Genomic DNA, 25,804 nt, shown 5'->3' with positions numbered 1-25,804 from the left:
CTATGAGCGCCATGTGGGATAGGGACTGTGTCCAACCTGATAAACTTGAATCTACCACAGTGCTTAAAACAGTGCTTGACACATAAGTGCTTAACAAATACCATAAAAAATAGGCAGACATGTATCCAACTTAATTCAATTATCCACTTTTTTTTCCTAACTTCTTGGTCACCTTGGGTAGCTAGACCTCTTTGTAGCAGAAAATTAACCTGTAGGATACTACCCCTACTGGTACTGATACTTGCTGACCAAAAGTCTGCGACTGTGCCGAATCAGCCCATGTCAGACAAGAAATGGATTAACCAGCTGAAAGCCAATCCTAAAATAGTTCTTTCACTTTTCAAGACTAACCGAATAATCTACTCACCTGCCACCAACAGCAAAGTCAGAGATTGCGTAATAATACGACTTCAAAACTTTGGGATCATTAAAAACTTCATCTCCAAAAGTGTTCAGGCGATTGAGAGTAACTCTGATGTCAGTAGCCGTTACGAATTCCTTTTGGACATAAAAGGGAGGGAAGAAGAGAGAAAGAAAAGGAATAACGGTGGAATAACAATAATAGCTATTAACATAATTCCTACACACAACATGTACAAAGTTATTCTCCTAAACAAACCCCTGAAATTGACACAGCCTCTTCTCTTGAGAGTCTCAAAGTGCTTGCTCAAAAAGGGTGACTTCCACAGTGTCAGCAGTGACACAGAAGCAGCAAAGGCAGGACTAAAGCCCAAAGATTCCAGAATTCTTTCCAGCAGAATTTGGATCCTATTTGTCTGAGCAGATTGAGAACCCGAGGATAGGTGGGCACAGAGGTAGAGGTATTTCCCTTTGGAGGAATTGGGGGTCAAGCTCCAGGCACAAAGACTTCTGGTCCTTTTGGACTAGCAAGCAAACATGAAAACCAAATTGGCAGGCCCAAAGACGACACATTGGGGTTTTCTGAATAATGTGCTTCTCTAAAAAGAGTTCACAAACTTCCAGGCCTGTGTTCTTTCCTCTATGCCATGCTGCTTCTATGGCTATGGTTTGTAATCATGTCTGGCCACTTGATTTTGAGACTAGCTCCTGAATGACACTGAAGGAAACTGCTCAAGGAAGTAGATCTGGTCGGTGTCTCTCTTTCTCTCTCTCTCTCACGCTCTGTTTAACATCTGCCACAAGTCTGCTGACCTTTTTGATTCAATTTTCTACTAACTTGCCTCTCCTGTCATCACTGAAGCATATGCTAAGCTCATGTATGCATCCAGAATGGTTTTCCTTTATTTGGTTGGCAGAAGATAAGTGTGAATGATCAGATGTTTGGCACATTTGCTAAGCGGTGGCCAATCAATGATATTTATTGAGCACTTACTATGTGCCCAGTTGCTTTTTTCTGTGTTTGGACACCGGGTCCAACTGGAGCACTGAAATCACCAGTGACAGCCAGCTTACTGGCACTCCTGGGTTGAGCCTATTCAAATCTTTGTACCAAGCTTTCTTAGCTTTGACCACTGCAAGCAATCCATACCTATCTCAGAAGGCTCACTTTGCAAGTTTGCTCTATAATCCTTCCTTATCTGCTAGCCAAAATGTAAATTAAACACCAATATGAAAACTCGATGCAAATGACTCCAGATGCAAATGCAGAAGAAGGGGGTTTTTTTGTTTGTTTTGTTTTTAGGAACTGGAAGGACAGGGCAAGGAAACATCAGAGAGAGTGAATGGTTGAAGGTGGCGGTCAGGGAAGGAAGCAAAGGGGATGCGAGTGATTTTAGAAAGTGAGAAGGGACAGGGATCAATGGCACAGGTAGATGGGGTTGACTTGGAAAATATGAATGAGATTGCTTTCAAATTTGGTAACCAGGTACCTTTCTCTAGAAAAGCAGTTGAAAAAGAAAAGGAAGTGCATGCTTTACAACCAAAAAATCAATCTTTCTTCTAGTTGTTGGAGTCTACCCATAAAAATCAATCCACACACAAGTGAGAAGAACACCCACTTGGGGGCCACCTGAGGCTGGCCATGTGATGTTCCCATCAATGATTTCTACCCTGTCCTGAGTCAACGTTGGCAAGGTGGAAGAAATAAAAACCAGACTTACGGGGGAGTTAATAGTTAAGAGGAAGCTGATGACACTCATGGAACATTTGCCACAGTTTTATTCCTTTGACAGTGTTCAGAATAAGCCTGACTTTGTTTGAAATAAGTCAAAGAGGAGAACAGAAATAGAGCCAGTAAAGTTGAATAAGTCATCCCTAACCACCCTCTACAAAAGGTCATAAGGAAAGGCTTCTGTTCACCCCCTTGTACTCCCCTCCCCAACCTTAAAGAGGAGGCTAAAGGTTCACTAGAGAGAAAATTGCTGCGCTCATTTCTCAAGACGTGCTTTCAAAAGCTCTGTAAATACAAAACAACTTACAAAACTTAGCTAGCAAGCAGGAACACAATCACTTTCCTGGAGCTTATTTACAATAGGTACCCCAAAGTAGTATAAATCTATGCCTATCTACCAGGTGGGCAGCATATCTCTTACTCTGTTATCCCGTAGCCCTGAAATAGGGCTGTGGGCCTTTGGCATCAGATTCCCGCTTCAATTCCTCTAGATCGTAAGCTCGTCGTGGAAAGGGAATGTGTCTGTTTATTGTTGTACTGTACTCACCCAAGTGTTTAGTACAGTGCTCTGCACACAATAAGCGCTCAATAAATACAACTGAGTGAATGGATTCCCAGCCCGCAAATGCACATGCATCCGACTAAACGTTCCCAGAATCCCAGGGCCTGCATGCTTCTCCCCTGCTTCCCTCTCCTACCTGCAGGACAGGGCTGTTGTCAAAGTTGTAGGCGCTGGGTCGCCCCTCCAGTGTGGAGAAGGCCACGTTGCCCCCGGTGAGAGGAGAGATGTCGCTGAACTCATCCGTACACAACGCTTGCTGCTCATCCTCACCCGTCCTAATGAAGGCCCGGTTTGGTTTCCTGTAAGTATTCTCGCAGGAGCCGCTGTAATACTGGTAGGGGATCCATGGCCCATCTTCCCGGGTGCGCTTGTATATGGTGAAGCTCTCAGGACGGCTGGTGTGGAACTTGAGGCGCACGTATGTAATGTCAAAGGCCTTTCCTGTGGACAACAATCAATCAGTCAATCAGTCGTATTTACTGAGCGCTTCCTCTGTGAAGAGCACTGTGGTAAATGCTTATTAACTAGTCAGGGTTTATAAAGACACATTTGATGCTGAAGAAACCCCCACCAAACACCAATGGGTCTTAAGCCCTCCAAAGATACAGGATATTAATCAGCCTCACCATACAATAGGCTAAGGGGATAACAAGGAGCATTCTGTTTTACAGCAGAACCTCAGTGAAAGCTTCAAGCCTAAGGGAATAAACTGGCAAAGCAAGTTAAAACATGCTAAAAAAAAAAAAAATTACTCTCTCCAAGAAAGACATCACCTCAGAAGGTCCCCCTCAAACAATCTGCAATCTAAGAGCTTTGGACCCTAGGGCTAGTTGGAGCAGGCTGCCAAAGAAAGACAGGAAACTGTTCGGCAATGACGGTTTCATTGTATAGCAAAAACCGTACCTTTACCACAGAGCACCTCTTTTAACCTGTTTAAGAGGAGCATCTGTGGCCAGGTTTGACTCTGGGACCTGGATTCAGGGACAATACTAAGCTACAGGCCCAAGGGGGAAGCTCAGGCATGAACAACTGGCCAATGCCATTAGCTTTTACTAATGAGCACCTGCTCAACACGAAAGCACACACACAAAAGGCCTAGAAGCATTCTCTACTTCCCCACTCTCCTCCCTTTTTTTAATGGTGTTTGTTAAGCACCTACTATGTCCCAGGCACTGTACTAAGCACTGGGGTAGACACAAGCTAATCAGGTTGGACACAGTCCATGTCCCAAATGGGGCTCATGGTCTCATTCCCTAATTTTCCAGATGAGGTAACGAGCACAGAAAAGTCAACTGACTTTCCCAAGGTTGCACAGCAGACCTGTGGCAGAGCCAAGATTAGAACCCAGGTCCTTCTGACTCCCAGGGCCAGGCTCTATCCACTAGACCACGCTGCTCCTCCCTTGCATTGAACTTAAGACTTTGCAGGAAAGAAGTCCAATGTGGCTCTGGAGAGGGGCTTCTGTGGTCAAGTTTGCTCTAATCCATCCTGCCTTGAGGCATAATCTTTCAGAAGAGCAATCTATAAGGTAAGCTCATTATGGGCAGGGAACGTGTCTGCTAATTCTATTGGACTGTACTCTCCAAAGTGCTTAGTACAATACTCTGCACGTAGTAAGCACTCAATAAATGCCATTGATTGAAATCACGTATTTGACTTACTGCCTGGACTGCACCATTCCAGTTCAATAACTCTGAACATTTTCTTTCAAACACAGCCAATTCTTGATGGTCTAGGGGTTGGTTATACAGTTTGTGCATACCCAATGCTTCTCATAATCTTTTGGACCTCCTATTAACCATTAGCACTCCTACAAGAGGAAGAGCAAACTAAGGCAGAAAAAGTACAACTCATTTTAATCAACACTACTACTTGATAACTATAATGAAACATTTCATTGGGGATGAAGCTGAAACAAATAGCTTCAAATAGATTTTTAAATTACCTATGGATATTCAAGAGATGGATTTTCTGAAGATCAGATACATAGTTTTGTCTTTTTTAAAATGGTATTTGTTAAGTGCCTACTATATATGCTAGGCACTGTTTTAAGTGCTGAGGTAGATACAGGATAATCTGGTGGGACACAGTCCATGTCCCACATGGAGGTCGCAATCTTAATCCCCATTTTACAGATGAGGTAACTAAGGCACAAGGAAGATGTGTGACTTGCCCAAGGTCACACAGCAGACAAGTGACAAAGTTGGCATTAGAATCCAGGTCTTCTGATTCCCAGGCCTGTGTTCTTTCCACTAGACCACACTGCTCCCTACGGTTAAAGGAAGCTGATATAGATAACTTGTGAGGCAAAGGGAGGGCCACTTTGAGTCCTCTAGGCATCCACAGATGAATGTTTATCTTGATGATGTGGCGAGACCCATATCCACTGTGGGGGCATTAAAGAAGGAGCAACAGTTGAGGCCTGATTCATTCTCTTTTAAACTCTCTCAAAGTCCAAAAGGACTTTCTTATCAGTCAGGACCATACTACTGTACTCAATTTCTACAAGACTAGGAGGGGATAAAGAGGAAATGAAAGTTCCCTGGCAAACAATCTCCAAATATGGAATATTAAAGAATGAACAATGCTACCAAAGCGTAAAACAGTTAAGTAGAAGAAGCTCCTTCCTACAAGGCAGAAAACTTTCTAAGTCCTCATTTACCTAAAGCTGGTTTATAGTTTTTTAAAAAATCAACAAATAAGCCTCCCAGATGGATTAAATTCACCCACCCCAATTCTGGGCACACCAGGAACCAATCAGTGGTATTTAACTCCTCAAATATATATATTATATATATATTTCACTTTTCAATGGCTTGCTCAATTCTTTACTTTGGACTGCAGCATTCCAGTTTTCCACTGAAGACCATTTTAAAATGAAACCCCAAATTAAGAAAGGCTTCCAGCTCTGAATGCCATAGTTCATGCTGGGTAGGGGGTTGAGGAAGGGGGAGGGAGAGGGGCAACAGAGAACCAAGAATGAGGCTCCAGCTTTTGTTCATATGGTATCAAGCCAAAGAATTCTTCTTAAACCTCCTACATGAAAAGGCATTTCTAATCTCTTGATTAGGGGAGGAAACCTTTTCTATTTTGGAACTCAGTTTAAATCCTGGCTGCTAGTGAACAAAAATACTTCTCTGTTGTATGCAGGTCTAAGGAATCATGCCCTTGTGACACAACTTCCACCACAGTGTAGGACTGAAGAACAATGGTTATTGTTGGCGCTTTACACAAATGCAGACAGTGTGTACTGGTTGCATTCCTTGGCCTGGATTAGGAAGAAAAGTGGGACTTTCTGATTAATGGAGTGTCCACAGTTAGGAGCAACTGTTTCGCCATTCTTCTCCATCACTCCCCACCTAGAGGTCTGCCAATGACATGCCTTCTTTACAGCAGGACCCCCATCAGTATGGGGACAACTTTCAACATACTATACATGTATTCAGCCTGAGTACAATTAGGGCTATGTTCTGGCTTCTACACAGTTCTCCAAACAGTTAACACAAACAGCAGTCACGGAAAGGGATTTTTTAAAAAAAAACTTCAATTTTGTCGGTAGGGTCGAACTGGCTAAGAGAACATTTCCCAAGCATATGTGTACAGCTGCACACCAGCTGTTATTGTTCCACCTCAGCAGATAAATTGTACGTACAGTCTCACAAACCAAGAACTCTTGGAGCCAAGTTAATGCTGATCCAGAAGTAGACACAGTTGGATAATCAGAGTACAGAGGTGACACAGTTGCCCACATACAAAAATATACAGAAAGTTTAGGTTATAATGGAGCACTAGTTTCCCAAATAACCAGTAGTCCTAACTGTACCAATTTCTACAGCAATAAAAACATCTTCAAATGAATATTTTTAAGGGAATTATTTTCTTCCATTCCTCTAAATCCCCCAAATTACTGGTGTGTTGTCACAACTTGGAGGCAAGTTACAAATGGACCAGAGTGAGATCATGGCCCTATAACCATGACAACTTCCTGTCTTAGCATGAAAAGACAATATTACTCCCAGAGAAAAGAAACCTTTCTGGTGTGAGAAAACCTCAAGAAAGGAGGATGCTCTTAATTAAAAAAAAACTGAAATAAAAGTCAAAAGCTTGGGGGTGGTTTCTGATCATAGGAAGTGGAAAAGACTTACAGTAACAGCCCATTTCCAGTGGACAAAATTACTGTGGATCTCTGCATCACACATCCCTACCTGGACTAGTATCAGTGTCAACAGGAATTCACGCCACAGTTTTTTCAATGATCAAAGTAAGGGCAAGTTGGAGGGTTCTAGTATTGATTTGGCTGTCACATGGTAAAATACAGGCTTCTTAAGAGTGACGTGTAGCTCTCTCCATAAAAGCTCTGATTGGCTTGGAGACTACTCCCTGAGGATGGCGGTGGAAATTTCAGAAAGAGCCAGCCATGGCTGGGGCCAGAATAGGAGATGAGAGGAGGAAAGCGGCGGGATACAGGTAGAGGGGTCCAGGAAGTTGGAAAGCTGGGGTAAGAGGGTCTGGGCCTGCCAAGGCCGCTGGGTGAACAAACGGCTAAGCGGGGTCCTGGGAAAAGAATCCAGCTGCGGAGAGCAAGAGCAGTGGAGGGAGTCTGGTTGGTGCAGGAAAGAGAGAAGCGACGAGGTCTGTGATGAGGAGGGGGAGTAGGGCGTCACCGAGGAGTCAGAGCTGTGGCCTACGTGCGTCCTCTTCAACGGCAGATGCTACTGTGGCCTCATTCAGTTTATATCCCATTTCGAGTGAGGCACGGGTTACGGCTGTGCAAAACATTGAGGCCTTCATGGAAAGCCAGGTGCAGTCTATAGCCGCAGTACAGAATCATCGCTTCCCCTCCTCTTCAGCGGCAGGTCCAGATGGGCCTTCAACTAGTTTATACACAACACTGGGTTAGAAACTCATATCCGCTATACAAATCATTGGGGTCTCTCCTGTAAACCAGATACCCAAATACCGCCAATGTGTTTAGATAGCATCTACCTCTGAGGAGGGGCACTCCCCACCCCCTTAAATTCAGTATGATGAAACCTTACAACAATCCAGTGAAATGGGTAATGCTTATAGTGCTTATGCTACAGATTAGGGAAATGAGCCCTCACACTGACTGAATGACTAACTCGATTCCACTGACGCATTAGGGATAAAGTGTTGTCTCCTAACACTCATTTCATTCCTCTTTCAACTAGCTTAATCATTATCATCATCATCAGTAGCAAGAAGAAAGGATTAAACATGGGCAGTGAGGCACAGCTTCAGCTCACCAAGTCCAGCTAAAAAGGCAAAGAAAGGAAAATTTGAACAGGGCTCTGCTCTTTGAAGGGAATTCAATTTGTCAATAAAGAATGCATTATACTTCACTGCCAAACAAATTCCCTAATATTAAATTAACAATGTAGTGACAAAATACAGTCGGCTCTCTTATAATGTGGGAGTTATGTTCACTCCAGCTCTAGGGGTCCACAAAAACTCTCTCTGATGCTCACACCCTGATTGACAATACACATATGCTGTTTGTGAAACTGTATTGCGTTCCTTCCAGATAGAGGGGTGCAGTTAGGAGAACGTTCCCTAAATCCCAAAACACTTTAAGGTAACACATGCCTTACAGAAGAATGGACTGTACCAGTTCATAAAAATTAAAAAAAAAAAAAAAAAAAGAAGCTGAGGTTGAACTAAAGAAGAGTGTATTCCCGGATTATACCATTGTACCGAAGAGTTTGAGAGGGCAAATCGGACCCAAATAAACACCCACAAGAAACTATTGCTTCAAAGCCTGAAGATTAGACTTGGTTACTTGGGCTACGAGCTACCAGGCCTGATCATTCATGCTCGTACTGTGTTGATCACTACTTTATTTCCCAGTATTTCACGGAATTTCTAGGGCTACCCATGCTGCCTCCTCTGGGTCTCCTGGAGTTTACACCTTTCCTCCTCTCCTTCTTTGAAAGGCAGGGTAGCACAGTGGGCATAAGACCAAGGAGAGCAGCCAGCGAGGCAGCACTGCAGCACAGGCAGGGACAAAAAATGCCAAGGAACTCAGAATCACAAAAGTAGTGAAAATATACATTCCTACCAGCCTTCAGCACACAGCCATTATCCACTGCTGTACCCGGCAATATGATGTGTTGTATTCTGCCAAGCGCTTAACATACCGCCCTGCACACAAGAAGCACTCAATAAATACAGTGGATTGATTGTTTGTCCAATACTAGAGGTACTGACAATTTGATCAGATTATCCTTACTGCAGAATTGTGCTATTTTCATTACTGGCACTGCTCTCTGACACAATTTTATAACAAGCATGAGGAGTAATTTAAGCAATACTTGAGGGATCTGCTTCTCTGGGATGTAGATTTCAATAATCTCAGATGCATTTTTTCCAAAACTCCACACCAGTTCCCCAAACCAGGCTAGTAGGTCAGAGACACACCAGAAACCCTACATAGAGCTGAAAGAACGAGGGCAATATTTACTCCCACTCATTCAAGCTAAGACAGGGAACGTACAGCAATCCAACTCACTCCATTGAAGAAATGGAAATTGAAGGACTGTGGAATTTCCACTGTAACCAACATTAAAGAAAAAAGAAAGCCCATTGGTCACAATGGGATGCAATAAAGAAATGCGAAAGGCAAGGAAATAAAAGAGCTGCCTGGTAAAACAGCCAATAGTAAAGGTTCATCTCAAAGTTAAGATCCAGAAAGGAGCAGTAATGTGGAGAAAATCTTTTTTCTTGCTCTGTAACATTCCTCATATTGAGCAACAATTATATTTGGCCTTCGTCAATATGACTACTAGGAAGTGGGTGAGAACAGCATCTTGCAATGAGGGGCTAGGCTGGGACCCTTCTAGTCCTTTCTAGACTGTGAGCCCACTGTTGGGTAGGGACCGTCTCTATATGCTGCCGATTTGTACTTCCCAAGCACTTAGTACAGTGCTCTGAACTCAATAAATACAACTGAATGAATGAACAAAAGGGATGGATGTAGGGAGGGGAAGGAGATCAAAGAAAGTACAGGGAGAAGAAAATCTTACGGGGAAAAGGCAATTCCAACATTTAAAGTAGAAAATGAAAAAAAAACTACTAATGGGATCGGGCTAACAGTATCAATATAACCCATCTGTACCAACAAGAAAGAACAAGACAAATGTGAAGAGATTTTCTACACGAGGGCTGTTGTTCAATCTTAAATGACTGTTTTGCTCGAACAGTCCAAAGCTTTAATTCCCTTAAACCCTTATCTGTTCTCAGAAAGAAAACAATGGCAAATTTCATACACCAAATGTCTTCAAAGTTACCCCAGTGATCCATTATTATGCATACCACTTTCTACCCATTAGAGGAAAGGAAATGGCTCAGAACAATCATGCCAGGCTCTGGAACTTCAAATGCTTTAAAACCAAATGCTGGGACAATCAATCAATGGTATTTATTGAGAGCTTTACTGTGTGCAGAGCACTATACTAAGCACTTGGAAGAGTAAATTACCACAGAGTTGGAGTGCCCACAAGGCACTTACAGTCAGTTTAGAGACAGGACAAGAACGTTTCATCATTTTCAGATGCTGGCTCAACAGAGGACAAAGCTGCAAAGGATCTCCAATGACTAGTGAGTGAGTCTACTCAACTCCCCACAGGTCCCCCCTCAAAAACTACCGGGGGAATGGTCAGGATTGACCCAGTTTTTCCTGCCTTCCCAGCCCTTCCCCATTCTGGGAAAGAAGCAGACAAATGGATTGTAGCTCCTCCCCCTCCAACTCACCAGGAGGTACCTTCATGGTGAGGTTCAGTGGTCCCTGGAAGATTGGGAGGCGAAGAGAAAGGATCTCAGCATCCCTCTCCAAAAGATTGGGGATAGCTGTCTCCCAGCCTTCTGCTCCCTGGAGCTCTGCTCCCTTTACCTCTTTGAATGGACAGGTGTCGAGGAGAAAAGCTGCTCGAATTCCAAGTTTTACTTTAGAAGAAAGAGGTCATGGAAGAAACCCTGGGTGCAATGAGTGGTCACTGAGGAGATGGTTATATCTCCCGGGCATGATCCTCTTGCATTCTGTGGCTTAATGTTCCTCGTCTCACTGCTCATCCATTTCAAGTCCAGGAGTCATGATGAACTAAAGCTGTTAAAGGTGCTTGGAACTTGCTTAGCAGTTTACAAAGATGGGACCAAAGAGTTAACTTCTGCTTCAATACATTTTAAAAGATAAGAAAATAGTTTTTCTTCTGTTGCTATAAGCCTAAACATGTCTAACCCTGGTCTGTGTCAGGTACTGTTGGTAGTTTCAGGGAGGGCATTACAATCTGTAGTTGGAGGCTGGTGTGGAAATATTTACTTTTCAGGGAAGAAATTCCAGCTATTCATTTAAAAAAGTTTTTTTTTTAAAGTGGGGCTTAAGAGCAAAATACAGTGTGTCTAAGAGGTGTATAGCTGAAGCTTTATCATAAGAACTCTTAAAAAGTCTAGACATGAGATTCTGGGACTCAAAGTTTTCTAACAATGAAGTTTTTGCCTAACGTCTGTCGGCTGGGAGATGGTTCCAAGCACGTCAGGATTCAAAGCCATGACTCCCTTCTTTCCAGGGCTCAGAAGATTGTAAAAGATCCAGTAGTAGGGACTTATGCCTTCAAAGGGCCACACCTCCTACCTCCTCGCCTTTCAAGGGATAGATATTCTTCAAGGCGGCCCCAAGGCAATGGGAAATATACCCCACAGTGCAGATTTCAACAACCATCACCAGGAGGGAGAACTAACAGAACGGCTGTGCACTGAGTGAACAGATTTGAAACTGTTTCGAGATCAATACTGTTGCAAGACCACTGGCATTTGGAATGCTGAAACCCTAACTCCATAGGGTAGAACAGTTCTTTTCATCCTGGCATCTGAAGAAGGGAAAAAGATTAGCAGCTGATGCCAAAAAAACAAAGCAAAACAAAAAACCTTGATTCATTTAAGAAAACTAAGTTTAAGAAAACCCCAAGGGTGCATTTCATGTAGAAACACACAAGCCAAGGAAAAAGAGCGGCAGAGTTCAATAGAATATGGACCGTGCTACAAAAAGTCCAAAGTATTATATTCTTTTTTCCACTGGATACTTAATAAGCTGTATTAATAAGAGGAAAGAGAAAAACAGATTAATCAGATGCAAACAAACTATGATAGTAGCAGTGGTGTTGGGAAAAATGAGAGGCTGAAAACTGTAAATAAGTGGAAAATGGACATGGTTTCCCATTTGGATATCGAAGAGAAACTCCCTCTCTTGTCCTCTGGGATAGGAATTTATTTCTTAACACAAGGCCTCCTTGTACTTCTGCTCCCTAGAGCGGATGGACAATTTACATCATGAAAACACCCAGCCAGCTGGCACTCTCTCTATAAATGCCTGATTGTGAGCAGATGCTTTCGTAAGATAAGTAAAAACCAATACTCCCCTTCATTTTTTGATTCACATTCTACCATGGAAATCCACCCTCTTCACACTACACTTTGGAAATTAAAGTTTCCCTTTTCCACCTCCCTCTCCTCATCTTAGGCTGAACATCACGTCACTGATCGTGGCGTATGGTTCTGATGTCTTTGCTAAGTGAGTTATTCACTAGAATTTTTGAGGCGCCTTGGGAGCACTCAACATCCAAGTGACTTACATTAGTGCTGGAATTACTTCCCTAGCCCTTGGAAAACTGTTATAAAACCTTCACCTCTCAAGAGGAAGCACTAGCACAGTACTAAAACTTCGAATTGTAACTTAAGAACAGTGCTCGGCACATAGTAAGCGTTTAACAAATACCATAATTATTATTAAATTGCACATACACGAATCCAGTCACAGTCAATTTCCCAAACACAACTTCTAGAAGTAGGGGGTCCTACCTCCCCTCACACTGTTTGGAAGTATGCAACAGCTTTCTGCCTCCCCACTCCCAAAAAGCTTACTTATTCATTATTCCCCATATTTCAGGCACAGAGCTACATTTCTCAGCCCATGGGAGTATTTCCTCCTTGCCCACAATGGAACGCCGTTCTACCTTTCTGTTTACATTCTGAAGGCCTGCCAAAACCCTTTCCTCCTTTCTTTGATATGCTGCCAGAGATCTGACATCCGCCACCCACCTATGAAGGAATTCCCTCGGGAGCTCCAGTGGGAAAGTGCTGAGATGTGGGAGTTGAGAAAGTTTTGGATAGTATTCCTCACCCACCAGATTGCAGCTAATTAGTCCCACTATGTAGCTTAAACATACTGATTTTTTTAAAAAAGAAACCTGCTTCAGTCAACTAATTGTATTTTGAGTGCTTACTATGTGCAGAGCACTGTGCTAAGCACTTTGGAAAGTACAATATAACAGAGTTGGTAGATCTGTTCCCCGCCCACAGTGAGTTTACAGTCCACAGGACAAGCTTACAGTCTAGACTGGGCCCTTGAGGCAGGGAACCCAAGAGCTAAAAATGTTTCAAATTGGGCCCTTGAGGCAGGGAACCCAAGAGCTAAAAATGTTTCAAATTCAAGCTAGTTTCTCGCCATCTGAGTTAGGGCTTGGGCTAGCAGATCTTTATTTTACGATGAGAGAATTAATTCAGTGTTGTCTGAAGAATACGGAGCACAACGAGGACACCAAATTTAGGAGGAGGAGAGATTTGCTGGGGGGCAGGGGGAAGTGAGGGGATTAGGGAGACAATGGAGTAGGGAGACCTAAATGAGTACTCAGAACTAGGATCTGGAGAGGAGACAGGAGGAGCCCAAAGTCCCCAGTCAGCCTGCCTGCAGGCCTGGCAAGGGACAGTGATTAATAACAATAGTGATAATACAATAGTGGCATTTGGTAAGTGCTTACTTAGTTAGTATGTGGCTAACACTCTACCAGGCACTGGGGTAGATAAAAGATAATCAGGACAGACACAGTCCCTATTCCACACAGGGTTTAGTCACACAGGAGGGAGAACAGATACTGAATCCCTGTCTTACAGATGAACCGGAGGCACGGAGAAGTTAAGTGACTTGCCTATGGTCACACAATAGGCGACTGGCAGAGTCAGGCTCAGAACACACATCCCTCAAAGTTCCAATGTTCTTTCCACCAGGCCACACTGTTGTGTGAATGGGAGTAATCTGAGAAACAGCATTGCCTAGGGCAGATTTTAGCAATGTTGTGAAGGTTGAATCGAAAGGATTTAGTGATAGACTGAATATTTGGGTTGGAATTGGAATGTGTCTACCAACTCTGTTGTTGCTGTACTCTCCCAAGCGCTTAGTACAATGCACTGCATACAGTAAGTACTCAATTGATACAACTGATTGATAGGGACTATGTCCAACCCATTTATCTTGTGTCTACACCAGCGCTTACTACAGTGTCTGGTACACAGTAAAGCGCTTAACAAATGCATGTGCATGCGTGCCACTGACACTGACTCTTGTCTAGAGGTTGGACTGAAACCGTTTCGTTTTAAGTGATGGGTAAAGTGGAAATGAAAAGGAAATGGGATTCTACACAAGACATTTGGTTGCCAACTAGAAGTCAATAATTATATTTTCAGACATTTTAAATCTAATTGCAGAGTGCATCTTTGCAGAACTATGCCATCTTGCTGTGGTGATGTAAAACCGGGACTAGGAGGATCAGCTTTCCCATTAGAAGAGTACTGGAGATGGGGGCACATTTCCAAATGAGCTAATTTCTATAAACACTTGGAGAATGATTTCTGGAGTCCAGCATGGGGCTTCTGCCAACATTCTCTGCTCCATCAGAAAGGCCTAAATGCCCAGCTGTGTGTAAACTATTTCTGAGGACATAATTGTTTGCAATGGAAGAAGGGAGCTTAAAGACTTGACTTAATTTTAAGAGTAGAAGAATTCCCACTGCAGAAGCATAAAGTTCACATGTACCTGCAACTGCTCTGGATCAGGAAAGAAAGCGTCTTGGACGGGGAACCAACAAATGCTCAAAGTGGATCGTGCGCTCCATGCTCATACCAACCCAAGCATCCTTGCCCGTAACCAGCCTTGAGGGACAAGTGGCAAATAATCAAATTTACTGAGTGCTTACTGGGTGCACTGTACTAAACGCTTGGGAGAAGAATGGATTTCCACGGATTTCCATGGATTTTCCAGGTGGTGAATTTTCTCCCATTTCTCCTCCCACTTTGCCCGACTGAAGGGCTCCTTTGGGACCCTTGAGGATATTAAAGCAACTTCCAAAACAGTAGAACTAGGCTTGACTCCTACCACTCTCTTAGCTCATGCATTCTTCCAAACAGCCTAGAACAAAGACCCCATTGACTTGTGAACGTGGGCGGTTCAGTACAGCCAAGGCTGTGTAGTACATTATTGTATGGTGATTTAACCCTGATAAGTCTAGCACAGCAGCATTTGCTAGTTCTTCCTTTCAGCGTGCACCTCCCCACAAAAAGTAACTTCAAATCACTCATAAAGCTAATTGAGGAAGGCTGTTTAATTCTAAATTGTAAAGGTTCCAAAAATACCTATATACCCACAGGAATTTTCATCAGCCTAATAATACATACCAATGCTACTCTCAGTCCAGTCGTACTGCTCTCCAAATTATTAGGCAGAGAGCACATACCGCAACCAAATATTCAGTTCTCCCACAAATGCAAATTTTCCTCATGAAATCCAAACAAAAAGTGACTAAAGGAGCTGTGGGAAAGATACGAAAACCAACAACAAAGTGTACGTCAAAGCCATGAACTTGATTTCACAGGGATGAAAAGGATAACCTGGTGAGGTACAGTTTATTCAAATTCTTGCTGGCTGCTTAACTGATTTTATGGTCTGTACATATAGTGATTTGCACAGATGATTGGTTTTAAAGTTTTAATAAACAACAATCCTGCGTTGCACCCTAGTCCATTTTTTTTATAGGATGCTTTCATTTGAAGAATTCTTATGCTGGAATACTTGAGGCATGATGTCTACTAACTCTATTGCATTCTCCAAGAGCTTAATACGCATTCTGTGTGCATCCTGCACACAGTGGGTGCTCAATAAATAACTGATTTATTGATCACCAGTACTGATATCACCAGAGCATTGCCAGCTGATGAAAGGAAACCATGGAGAACTTCTGCATGAAGAGCCATGCGAAACTAAAGTTGCAGTCCTCAAGGTTGAGGCTGAGAACCTGCTAGCAATTATTGGGTGGGATCCACTCCAATGTATCCGAGGTCACACGTGGAGAAATCACTGTGGGTGACTGAGTGAGAACTGTGGGTGATTGTGCAGCTTTGTCACCAAGGTTGTATTTGTGAGCTGGAGGAGAGGAAAAAGCAGTTGGGAGCACCCCTCTGTACAGGGATTGTGATCAATGAAAAACAAACAAGTCTACAAAGTAGCTAATTAATAAAAAAAAAAAAGCCCAGCACACCAACTTCTTAAATAAGGACTGCTTAAAGAATCTCATCTGCCTTCTCCAGTCCCTTTTCAGAAAAGGGAAAATGAGAAGCCAGAAAATCAATGCTCAGAGAGCCATTTCAATACCTAAGATAAAAAATATTTCCCCCTTCCCTAGTATCTGCTTGCAAAATGCCAACGGGGTGTCTTATAAAAATATTTTAAAAGCTTGCAGTTACTGCCAAGTTCAAACATGCTAGAGGGGTCCTAGTTTTAGAGAGAAGGGGAATTTAACTGGCTGGTGGAAGTTATCATCATCTCAGGTCAGAGAGGTAACACTCAGTTGTATCTAATGCAAACAACTGATATCATTTCACCTCACAGAATAGCTGGCCTCATGCTGAAGGAATTCCATTACAAACTACACAGCCCTACAGAAAAGCAAAAACATGGCTCAAGCCTGAGATTCCACCTCACCCCCAGAGTGCTGGGGTGGCTTAATGGTTACAAGACCCTTGACTTCATGCCTCTCCTCCTACATGGAAATCTTCCCCTGACCCTCAAATCTGCTACTTCCCTTTCCATCTTCAAAACACTCCTAAAAAAACAAGAGGCATTTCCCTGATTAATCTCCACTTACCTACTTCTCTCTGTGCTGGAGGATCTGGCTATCCATATAATTACCTCCATTCATTTTATCATTTTTTGCTCTGTCCTTACTTTTATCTATTGTGCTCTTGCAAAGTCTGTCGATCTTCTCCATTAAACTGTAAGCTCCTTGGGAGAAGTGACAGTTTCTACTTCTAATGACTACTCCAAGCAATTAGTACTGTGCTTGGCACACATATGGTACTCACTAAAAACTGATGAAGATGATATGAATCCAACCAAATAGCATGAAAATTGAGGTTGATAGTGCCCACAGTTTAGGTATGCAATGTCTTCTGCTACTATACCAACCACACTGTATTGTAAGCCCTCTTTTTTTTAAGCGGTATTTGTTAAGCACTTACCATGTGTCAGGCACTGTAGCAAATTCTAGGGTAGGTTGGACACAGACCATTTCCCATGTGGGGCTCACAGTCTTAGCCGCCATTTTACAGATGAAGTAACTGAGGCACAGAGAAATTAAGTGTCTTGCCCAAGGCCAAGCAGCGGATATGCAGCAGGTCCAGGCCTATTCATTCATTCAATTGTATTTATTGAGTGCTTACTGTGTGCAAAGCACTGTACTAAGTGCTTGGAAGAGTTACTATAACAGACACCTTCCTGACCACAATGAGCTCTCAGCCTTAAGGGGAGAATAGACAATGATATAAATAGATAAATAAATAACAGATATATACATGATTAGAACTCAGGTGCCTCGCTCTTTCAACTAGGCCACATTCTTTGGGGGTGAAAAACCTAGGTTTTGCTTGTTCTACTCTTCCAAGTGCTTAGTACAATATTTTGCACTTAGTAGGAGCTTAACAAATACCACTGACTGATTGACTTCAAGATTTCCCAAGCTTTCTGGTCCAAGGGCAGCAGCAGCAGCAGCAGCAGCAGCAGCAGCAGCATTAGCAGGAGCAACAAGCAGCAATGACTCTACAGACTCGGCCACTGGTTACTTCCCATTAAAGTCTGGTTGTTGAGTTGGAGGACAGGACGGGGCAGTTGCATAGCCTCTTTGCACCGCAAAAGTACTAATTCTAAAGGGCAGCCAGTTTGTAAACGCACTTAGCACACCATCTTTTAACTAAAGGCTGCTGGCAGATGGGCCATGTCAGACAGCTGCAGCCTAACTGGCCAGTGGGGGATATGCTGAAATGGACCATGACTTGCACAATCCCTTACTCCAGGCAGCTACAATGTTTCCAGCCGAGCAGTGGTGGAGAGAATTGCGACAAGGACCAAACTTTCCCACCAAGGCTCTGCTTCCCATCTTGGCCTGCCCAAACTGAGCTGAGCCAAACCGAGGCCTCTGAGTCATCCAAGTCCAGGCTGGGCCTAGCCAAATTTAGATGAGGGTCAGGGCACATTCCTATAATCCAAATCCCAGCAGACTATGGGACCATCACACATCCATCAATCAATGGTATTTATTGAGCACTTACTATATGCAGAACACTGTTCTAAGCCATTCCCCAGTTCCCCTAAAATGGGAACAGTGGAGGAGTCAGTGAAGGTGGGAGGTAGGACGGAAAACCCAAGGTGTGCTTGGGAGTGCAGGTGAACCTGACAGGATTTGAGGGGTCTTGGCCTCATCAAGACAATGGACTACATGCAGGCAGAGCCCAGACTACATAGGGCTTTGAAAAGGGGTACTAAAAGCAGCAGAGGCTTGGTACTCCAACCCCAACTCAGGTGCTTTCCTTCGCTTGCAGCTGAGGCATAAGAGATTTTGTCACTGCACTCAACCTACGGCAGGGGCCACAAACAACTGACACACCATCAGTATGATCCTGCAAGGGCCCCATGATCTTTGGGTTCTGATACTCCAACTTCACAAACTTTTATGGTTCCTAGATTAGACTCTTATTAATTTAAAGCCCTTCCCCTTGGTTTGGAATCCAAATGGACTTCGTCTGTTTTTTTTTTCCCAAGACAGTTTTCATTTTGAGAGTAATAAAATCATAGAACATTATATTCCCAAAGATTTGTGCTGAAGCTTTTTTTAAGTTTACTAAAACACAGCTGGGAAAATGAGTTAAAAAATCAAGACAAACTTAAAAGGCCCTAATGTACCTCTCCAGAACCAAATTCTCTAAGTTAGTCTTAAAAGCTTAAGTCGTGTTTGGGATTTTACCTCTCCATCTACTGTCTCCATTGGACACAAGAGAATATGCTTGAGATGTTAAAATGCCAAAAATTGTACAAGCCTTAGAGTCATGATTCTTCCAAGACCTTTAAAACAAAATCCCATCTACATATAATTTTTCAGGTATGTTTAGAAGAGCCAAATATCAACCAGCACCTTTAATTTAGAAATCACTAAGAATTTCCTCTTTGTAATCAAAGCATTTCAAAGATAGAAATTGTAAAGGTCTTTTGTTTGGATCTGAAGATAAAGTACTGCCTCTTTGCCTAGAAAAGCATGGCATTTAGACATTTCAAATCCTGGCTCTCAAAAGCCGTGACATGCAAACTGCACATGCAAATATGTGATTTTCCCACACTAAAAAATATTTCCTCAAGTACGTCTATATCATATGTTATTACTGATAACCAAGATCAGAAAATGGTCTTTTAAATGGAGAGAAGATTGGAAGATATGCATTTGATCATTTCTGTGAGTGAAATTAACGTAAACTGTTTTGAACATTTTGAACAATTGCAAGCACTCAATAAGGTTAAAAAAACTAATAGCATAGAAACAAGTTTTAAAAACAAAATTAGACATATATATGTATTTAAATATCAATATTAAATATCAGTCAATGATATTTATTGAGCCCTTCTGTGTGCAGGGCACTGTACTAAGCACTTGGGAGAGTAAAATATAAAAGAATTGGTGTACATGATCCCTGTCCACAAGAAACTTACAGACTGGCGGGGTGGGGGTGGGCAGACATTAAAATAAATTACTGAAAGAGGAAGTAGTAAAGTATAAGGATATTAACATAAATGCTGTGGGGCTGAAATGAATGTCAAAATATTTGATGGTAACAGCCTAGTGCATAGTTAACGCTGAGAGGAGGGAGGACAGGGGAAATGAGGACCTGGGGATGGCCTCTTGGAGAAGTGATTTTAGTGTGGTTTTGAGGTTGGGAAGAGTAATGAATGGACTGTAAGCTCCTTGTAGGTAGGGCAAGGGCCTACCAGCTCTTGTATTGTCGTCTCCCAAGCTCTTAGTACAGTGCTCTGCACATAGTACGAACCCAATTAATACGACTGATTGATTGAGAAGAATTGAAAGGGAATGCCTCTTGGTGGAAATGGCTTTTTAAGAAGTGGGGGGGAAATGAGACATGAGAGATTTGAGGGAGAAAGGGCTCCATGCAAGGGGAAAGCCATGTGCAATGAGTTGGACATAGGGAAGTACTAAAGAGCATAACTCACAATAGCAGAATAAAAAAAATGTTCTTCAGGGTGTACTCCTTTAAGCACTGTCTTTGAAATGAGATCTGTCAGGGTGTTATCTTATTCAGTAAGACTGTACTAATTCAAACTAATCAGTTAAATCAGTTAAAAGTCTGAACTGATAAAGAATATTTAATGCAGTTTTACTACTGGACTTTTAAAGGTGGCTGCTTCTCTGTGGGTCTATGTGAGGTGTCTTTTGCTTACCAGATTTAACTTCCTGATGTCTGCAACGGACAGTCTTTTTCGACTAGCTCAGGAAATCTGATTGGGGGAGCTAGAGATTCAGTAAATACTTTGCTTCTCTCTCTCTCTCTCACAGGAGTCTGGTATCTTCTGCCGCTTGCAGCTTCACAACCTTGTTAAGCTACAGTACCGATAAAATACTTTCCTCTTGAGATCAAAGTCTGTCTTTGGTAGTAAGGAAGGCAAGGGGAGGAGGCAGAAAAATTGCATTGCCACAGTTTCTGAATTAGTGGAACTGGAATTTATGAGTTTTCTTGAACCTGGAGCACTAAGGTTCTCATTAAGAACACTTCCCAAAAGTAACATTGTGACAATTACTGATCAGAGACCACTGACTTAGAAAACCTAAGTATAAAACTAAGTTTTCTTAGAGGTCATTGGCCACGTCAGTAAAAACCACATGGGTAAACACATTCAGAAAGAAAAAATGGCCAAGGGAGCACTGATCAAATGAGGAAAAAACTGTGGCTCTATTATGGCATTTCTAAAGGAAGGAAAAATATCCAGCAAAGAAAAAAGTGACACATATTTACGAAGGTAGTCGGCCATGTCTCCTATGATTAGGCTCCTCTGTTCAAACCAACTCAACAGGATTATCTCTGGGATCTCATTGTTAAAAGAAAATGCTATAGAATTATACTGCTTGGTACTTCAAAGGAAATAGGGGCTCAAAGCCCCCAGCAGCAAGTCTAGATTCTTTCTTCTTTTTCAGAACCGGGAAGGAATGAGAGGGCAATTTATATTTGGGCCACTTAACTTTCTAGGTCCTTCCTCAATTTCTCTCTAAACTGGAGACAACAGAAGTAACCCACATTATTCTTTGCTTGGCACATAGTAAGCGCTTAACAAATACCATTATTATTATTAATAACAGTAAAACATCTCTAATTACAACAGTAATAAGTTGAAGGCAGAAAAGAGCTTACAAACCACTGTCTTAGGCTTTCGATGCTATTTCAGGGTGAAAAAGGAAATATGCAACACCAAAAAATAACTTAACAGGCCCTTTAATATCTTGCATCAAAAACAGGACTCTGGATTTATTTTTTCTTTTAAACACACGTATGCTAAGGTAAATAAAGAGGGGAACTGCACAGCTCATTTGGAAACAGAAGATTTAGTTATTTGGCTAAATGACTAAGGTGACTATCAATGAGGTCATTCTAGTTTCCTTAAGACCTCCTTCACTGTAGGATCTGTATCTATTCCCCTTAACAAAGGTTATTTGACACAGGAAATTTTCACACAGTGAAGATTAACTGGGGATGAAGGATGGAAAGGCAAGGAAGCAAATTATAAAACAAATTTGTTTGAAAATTAGGCATTAAAAAAGGCAACCATAAGCACTCATAAATTGCTTACATGGCACACTTTCCAACAAGAGTCATAGAATCAGTGTGGCCTAGCAGATACAGCATAGAGTTGAGAGTCAAAAGGATCTGGGTTCTAATCTGCCTCTGACACATCTGCTTTGTGACCTTGGGCAAATCACTTAACTTCTCTCTGCCTCAGTTACCTCATCTGTAAAATGGGGATTAAGACTGTGAGTCCCATGAGAGACAAGGACTATGTCAAACCTGTTGTGCTTATATCCACCCAGCGCTTAGTACAGTGCCTGGCACATAGTAGGCACAACACATACCACAATTACTACTATTATTATTCCTTCCCTGACTGCTGTCTTCAACCTCTCACTCTCCAATGGCTTCTTTCCCAGGGCTTTCAAACATGCCTGTGTATTCCCTATCCTTATTAAAACAACACACACAAAAAAAAACACAAAACCAACCTCCCTTGACCCCAAGGCAACTTCCAGTTATCACCCTATCTCCCTCCATCCATTCTTTTCCAAACTCCTCCAGCTACTTGTTTACACCCACTGTCTCCAATTCCTTTCCTCCAATTCCCTCCTTGACACTCCCCACCCCCCCACCCCCAAACTGTGGGAGTCCCTCAGGGCTCAGTTCTGGATCCTCTTCTATTATTCATCTACACTCACTTCCTTGGAAAATTTATTTGCTCCCACAGTTTTAACAACATCTTTATATGAATGATTCCCCAAGTTTCGACCTCTCTCCTTCTCTGCAGTCTTGCACTTCCTCCTGCCTTCAGGACATCTCTATTTGGACTTCCCACAGTCACCTCACATTTAACATCTCCAAAACCAAACTCATCTTCCCATCCAAACCCTGTCCTCCCAAAAGGCTTTCCAATCGTTATAGACACCACCACCATCTTCCCTGTCTCACAAGCTGTAACCTTGGCATTATCTTCGACTCATCTCTCAGTTAACTCATACATTCTGTATGAGTCTGTCACCAAATCCTGTCAATTATTCCTTCACATCTCGAGAATCCACTCTTTCCTCGCCAGCCAAACTATTACCATGCTGATCCAAGCATTTAAAACAATCAATGGTATTTATTGAGTGCTTACTATATGCAGAGCACTGTACTAAGCATTTGGGAGAGTACAGTACAACAGAATTAGCAGAAACAGCAGTGTAAATGATAAAACAGACAGAATATTTCCAGTGATACTCTTTACCACAATGGTCCTTCAAACCTTTCAGACTGGAGAAGCAGCAGGAATCTCACCTGCTTTCACCTCTTGGAGTCAAGAGGTCATGGGTTCAAATCCCGCTCCGCCAATTGTCAGCTGTGTGATTTTGGGCAAGTCACTTAACTTCTCTGGGCCTCAGTTACCTCATCTGTAAAATGGGGATTAAGACTGTAAGCCCCCTGTGGGACAACCTGATCACCTTGTAACCTCCCCAGCACTTAGAACAGTGCTTTGCACATAGTAAGCGCCATCATTATTATTATTATTTTCCTGAACCTCTATCTGTGAGCACCTCCCACCCCCCCCAAGCAACAGGGACTGTTCCAATTCCCATCTGGGTATTCTCTCCCAGCATATAATGCAATGCTCTGCACAGAATAAGCACTTAATAGTACTATTGCTAGTGCTAATAAACTGGGGCCACACAGCACAGCCCTATCCTAAAAATCACCCTACAAGTGATGTGGGGAGGGGCCCAGAGCTGCAGGGCGATAGAAGGTCCTGGGAATGGTGACAGTATTGTGGGCACTGAGCCAATTTAAGTGCTTTCATCCTAAGCACCCAAAGGGCTAAAAGGCTGGAAAACTTGATATCCACTGCAGTCTGTGTGACTTGCCTAGAAGAATAGTGTAATGTCCCTCCTACAGTAAGCGATAGAGCACTCTGAAGGAAAGGTAATATTTATGCCACTTTAATGCTGTCAAATTGAGCATGACCCCCTGGTTATAGCAGGAATGGGAGAGATGCACCCCATGGGCTGGATCTGGGTCACTGATGCCTCATTCAACCTGAGGTGTGGATCTGGGCTGCTAAGTGGAGCACGTGGCTGCACTGTCACCCATGGAAATTTCTCAGTGAAACCATAGCCAATCTCCACCCATTCCAGTCCCCAGTGATGTCGAATATATTGGGGGCCAGGTCATGTGAGGGTTGTGGAGGGCATCCGTGGCTTCACAGGCTCTGCCTTACTGCCAGATGCATAGGCACTTTGTCTTTTAAATTTTCCCTCCCCAGGGGCCAAAATAATGGCCCACCTCTTGGTTATGCCCTTTACTCACATCATTCAATTCTTGAATTTAAGGAAAACTTAGCACTTCACATCATTTCTTCAGTGATAAGGAAGACACCTTACTAAGTAAAACAACTTCTTTACCCTGCTATTTGTGGAGACTTTACCAGACATAAAAGTTGAACAGAAGAACAGTAAGGTATAAGGACTATTTATTTATTTATTTATTTAGTTTATTTGTACATATCTATTCTATTTTATTTTGTTAGTATGTTTGGTTCTGTTCTCTGTCTCCCCCTTCTAGACTGTGAGCCCACTGTTGGGTAGGGACTGTCTCTATATGTTGCCAATTTGTACTTCCCAAGCGCTTAGTACAGTGCTCTGCACATAGTAAGCGCTCAATAAATACGATTGATGATGATGATGATGATGACTGATCCTTCAATTGCATCACTTCTTATATTTTTAATGGTTATGCTTATGGAGACTGCAGAAATAGATGTTCAAAGACAAATTGCTCTGATTCATTTGATGTCTTGAAAAACTTCACTGTTGTTCTAGATGGGCTTCTACAGAATAGAAATCTCACTGCTCAAGGCATCCTAGGTGGTAATATTTCATAACCCTGTAAACAAGCATATTTGAATATGTTCTTACGACTTGACACCTGTCCACATGCTTTGTTTTGTTGCCTGTCTCCCCCTTCTAGACTGTGAGCCCGTTGTTGGGTAGGGACCGTCTCTATATGTTGCCAACTTGTACTTCCCAAGTGCTTAGTACAGTGCTCTGCACACAGTAAGCACTCAATAAATACGATTGAATGAATAATAAGCTTTACTGAAGCTTCTTTCTTTATTACAATTAATACCATGATCATCAATTTTAAATATTTGGCTAAAAGATATGAACTAGGGTCAACTCTGCCCAGAGGCATTAGTGACTGACTGACGACCTTATGCCTGCCTCGCAAATAAATGCATTATTACTATTTCTGCTCTCCAATGGTGGCAAATAGCAAATAGAGAAATTAAAATTATTTAAGAATGTGAATAAGGTCGTTACTGACATACTGGTCACAATGGGAGATTTCAATGAATGGGCAGGAAGTAATGCTGAAACATAGAAAGACGTAATCAGATATTGTGGGTCTGGTAAGTGAAACAGTCTGCCCTTATTTGGCTAAAAGGCCAAACACCAGCTCATAATTACCAACACTGTTTTCCACCTCCCAAATATGAGAAAAACATTATAGACGCAGCCAAGGATTAAACAGTGTCATCATAGATATATCATCTTCTCAGGAAAGATGTACTCCCAAGGACTAGACTCTGTAGAATCACACACATTAAACGTTTGCCGAATTAGCAACACCACCAATTTAGCAAAAAGTGGTACCTAAGCCATTAAGATAGTTAAATATCAAACTCCTACCAGGTCCTCTGCAACAAATCCCAACCACCCTATTGGTACGGGAACCCCAGTTACAAGGATTGGCTTGAACACTCAACAGGCACTTTTCCAAAACAAGGTCAGACAGTCATCAACACTGTAAGACAAAGATAGGCTAAGACTAGTTTGATTAAAATGACTCAGAAGTTTTTTAAAAAGGAATTCCTTTAGCAAGCAAGAAATGAAACACCAATGCCTTGAAGCTGCTCATGAATGTAACATAATGGGAGGTCTACAAAAACCTGTAGTGGGATATTCAGATCAAGGTAATACCATGTACATACAAATCCAAAAGGATTTAGGTTTGTGCTGGCCACAAATTAAAGACTTTTATTCATGAATAAAGACGTTACTGGCCCCATCCTCACTTCCACAATCCAGCTGAAGAGTATTAATTACCATGACCATCTCCATTCCAGAGAGGAAGAACACTTAATATGCCTTCTACTATTGAGGAGATTCTTCATATATGCA

General features: G+C 42.3%; 1 protein-coding gene across 1 annotated transcript in view; it reads right to left on the bottom strand.

The window, feature by feature from the left end:
• Nucleotides 1-25,804, bottom strand: part of LAMC1 (laminin subunit gamma 1) — a 94,700-nt gene that overhangs the window by 31,495 nt on the left and 37,401 nt on the right. Inside the window, exons 2-3 of the mRNA XM_038757592.1 lie at nucleotides 2,791-3,095; nucleotides 368-498 (exon numbers count right to left, since the gene is read on the bottom strand). Coding sequence (XP_038613520.1) covers nucleotides 368-498; nucleotides 2,791-3,095 — 436 coding nt within the window. The remainder of the gene's footprint in view (nucleotides 1-367; nucleotides 499-2,790; nucleotides 3,096-25,804) is intronic.

Source organism: Tachyglossus aculeatus, chromosome 16, assembly GCF_015852505.1.
Source record: "Tachyglossus aculeatus isolate mTacAcu1 chromosome 16, mTacAcu1.pri, whole genome shotgun sequence".
In the NCBI taxonomy this organism is placed as follows: Eukaryota; Metazoa; Chordata; class Mammalia; order Monotremata; family Tachyglossidae; genus Tachyglossus; species Tachyglossus aculeatus.
This window is presented reverse-complemented; position numbering and strand designations above follow the sequence as displayed.